Raw genomic sequence first — 3,149 nt, forward strand, 5'->3', positions numbered from 1 at the left:
TTTTTTTTTTTGAGACAGAGTCTCACTGTGTTGCCTGGACTAGAGTGCCGTGGCGTCATCCTAGCTCACAGCAACCTCAAACTCCTGGGCTCAAGTGATCCTTCTTCCTCAGCCTCCCAAGTAGCTGGGACTACAGGCATGCGCCACTATGCCCGGCTAATTTTTTCTATGTATTTTTAGTTGTCCAATTAATTTCTTTCTATTTTTAGTGGAGACGGGGTCTCGCTCTTGCTCAGGCTGGTTTTGAATTCCTGAGCTCAAACAATCCGCCCGCCTCGGCCTCCCAGAGAGCTAGGATTACAGGCGTGAGCCACTGCGCCCGGCCCAGGGCTGAATTTTTTGAAGGGTGTTGTTCTAGTTCTTTGGCTCCTGACTAGGAAGAATCACAAGCAGGGCCGGTGCGATGGAGTGATGACAGACACCAGCACTTCCACACAAGCAGCTTTTGTTGCAGGCTTTTCAGTACAGAAATAGAAAGCAAAAGCACGTTTCCTGAGGGGAAACAGGTGTATCTCTGCCAGTGTAGACCACCTGGGTCTTACCAGACTTCTACTTTTATGTCTTCACCTTATGAGATGCTAACTTTGGGTGGAATATGCATTATTTTCCTGGGAAAAGGATGGAGAGTTCTTAGAGCTAAAGGCCCTCCCCATTTTTATCCTTATAGGGTAACTTCCTGGAGTTGCCATGACATTTTTAAACTGTCCTGGTGCTAGTGGGTGTGATTTTTACTATGCCAATATATGTTAATGGAGAAAAGGTCACCTTTGGACATGAGCTCCTAGTTTCTGCACATGCTCCTGACTGGGAAAAGTCCCTAACCTCAAGTTCCCGCTGTTGCGAGTTAGGTTCTAAACGTTCATTGGCCTCTTCATTTTTGGCCCCCTCCTCTTTGCCTGTGGTTGATGCTGCCCACCTACACCTGTCCCTAAAAATCCCAGCAGTCTTAGTCATGTAACTTAAAGTGAAGTCCTTCAGGGGTGGCTGTCTCACTTTCCTGGGCCTTGTCCCAACGTCCCTCTGCTGAGAATACATGAGGGAGTGTAGGGTAAGGGTAGCAGAGGAGAGGAGAGAGATGCTCCCTGCTTGCTCTCAGTGTTTCAGTGATGGCGGAGTCTGTAGCCACTCCCTGTGGAGTGACCCTCAGCTACCGGGAATGTCATTCCCAATGGATGGCTCCGTGGAAGTGCCTGCTCATTGTTGCCGACTTTTTTTCTCATTATTTCTTTCCTAGCAACATCTGCTCCACTCTCAAGCTCAATACCTCACTCACAATTCACGCACACTCACATACTCCATGCACGCTCACAGCCCATGCACACGTATCCTTCATTCTGGTTAAGAGCCCTCCAATGATCTGAGTGAGCGCTTAGTGCAGCTGAAGCATAAACGCACACACGAGAAACTGCAGTCTTTGTTCACAAGTTTTACTTTTTTGGTACACATTATTAGTTTTGAAAAAATATAATTAATTTTAATTAGAGGCTATTAATCAATATCTCCCACTTACCTGAGTGAATGTGTACATTAAGGCCATGTAAAGGGAGGGGTGAATTTATTGGCAGATCGTAAAAGGCCTTAGTATCTATTTCAAGTTCACCTGAAGAAAAAGATATTCATTGTCTCCCTGTACAATATAGAAGTGGTTTAAGTTTTCTTTCCAAAATTCGGGGCAACATGCCTCTCTACATTTAAACGATAGTGTCAAATTTTTTTCCCTATGTGTTTTTATTTCTTTTTTTCCCTCCTTTCAGGGTCCCAAAATTGGCAGCTGAAGCCAGGTTGCTTGAGGAATGCAAAGTAGAAAGCACCAAAGGTACTTCAGAATCAATCAAATGTCAAGAGTATTTGTGGCTTATTTGGTCTCCCGGCTTTTTCCTTCTCATGCTTCATTGTCTACTTCTGGTTTATTCTGCATGCTTTGTAGCTAACAGACCATTTCCTGGTCCTGTACTGTTTCTCCGGGTATCAACCACTCCTTATGGTGGGTGGCAATGCTGCATTTGTGCTAGTACTTCTCTTATTGCTGAAGCAGTTTTCTGAATAGTCTCTGCCTTTCTGCTGTTGTATTCAGCTGTCTGGACCAGATAGGTGACAGCCAATTGAATCTCTGAATGTTGACAGAAAGAAGAGGGGTAGCTGCTCAGGGTTTGGGGTAGACAGGCCTCAGTAACTCTGTTCCAAGAATCTTTTTAAAAAATCTCTTTATTGAGATATGACTGACATACATACCAAGAGTCTTGTAGTGTTTACATAAATAAAAAATGATATCTTTGTAATTTCAAAAAGATATATAAGAGATGCCCTCTCCCCTGCAATTTATGTAAGACTTATATCATAAACTTTAGGAAGAAACTGCTGCATAGGTATAGCAATGATATACAGTGTCAGGGAAGAGAAACATAGACCCCAACAGAGGATATTTTGGATCTACAAAAGGCAAAAGATAGTTACCATTAACAGTTATTTTAAATAGATGACTTTCTGTAACCCAAACTGTAACCTTTCATAGTCTTTTGATTACATAAAATACTATTTTTTCTTTCCAGCAATGACCAACTTATAAGCTTCCTAGTTGTCCTGTGGTGAATTTTGTTTTCTGAGAAGAACAAAGTAAAAGGAGTCTTCTTCAGTCTTCACCTGAAATCATATTATTATAGCAAGCAATAAACACAAAGTTGTAAAGTTATTTCTCAGACTAATGTTATATATCAACTGCTCACAAAATTAAGCAACCATGATTAATTCATTCTGTCAGCATCTTTTGCTCACTGCCTGTTCCTTCCCTGCTCCATGGAGGCCAGAACAAGAGTCCTCTTAGATCCTACTTTTGCCACTATGGGAAAGGAGCTGGGAGCTGAGTGAACGCACCTTTATTCCTACAGCTACTGCTACTACCAATAGCTAGCATTTGACTGTTTTCAATGTGCTAAACATTGTTCTAGGTACTTTTATTGCATTATTTCATTTCATCCTAACAACTCTACGAGTAGGTATCATTCTTATGTCCACTTTACAATCAGGGAACCTAAGACTTGGGAGATAAACTAATCAGTTCAATGTGATACAACTAATTGGCAGAACCAAGGTTTGAATTTGGGTCCTCTATTTCTGGGACGATATTCTTAACTGGTATATAGACTACCTGT

General features: G+C 42.0%; 1 protein-coding gene across 1 annotated transcript in view; it reads left to right on the top strand.

Annotated features, from left to right (window-relative positions):
* Positions 1-2,689, top strand: part of AFM (afamin) — a 32,576-nt gene extending 29,887 nt beyond the window's left edge. Inside the window, exons 13-14 of the mRNA XM_012659840.1 lie at positions 1,755-1,816; positions 2,550-2,689. Coding sequence (XP_012515294.1) covers positions 1,755-1,775 — 21 coding nt within the window. The 3' untranslated portion in view covers positions 1,776-1,816; positions 2,550-2,689. The remainder of the gene's footprint in view (positions 1-1,754; positions 1,817-2,549) is intronic.
* The last annotated feature ends 460 nt before the right edge of the window (positions 2,690-3,149 follow it).

Source organism: Propithecus coquereli, unplaced genomic scaffold (genome assembly GCF_000956105.1).
Source record: "Propithecus coquereli isolate 6110/MARCELLA unplaced genomic scaffold, Pcoq_1.0 Scaffold64, whole genome shotgun sequence".
Classification (NCBI taxonomy): Eukaryota; Metazoa; Chordata; class Mammalia; order Primates; family Indriidae; genus Propithecus; species Propithecus coquereli.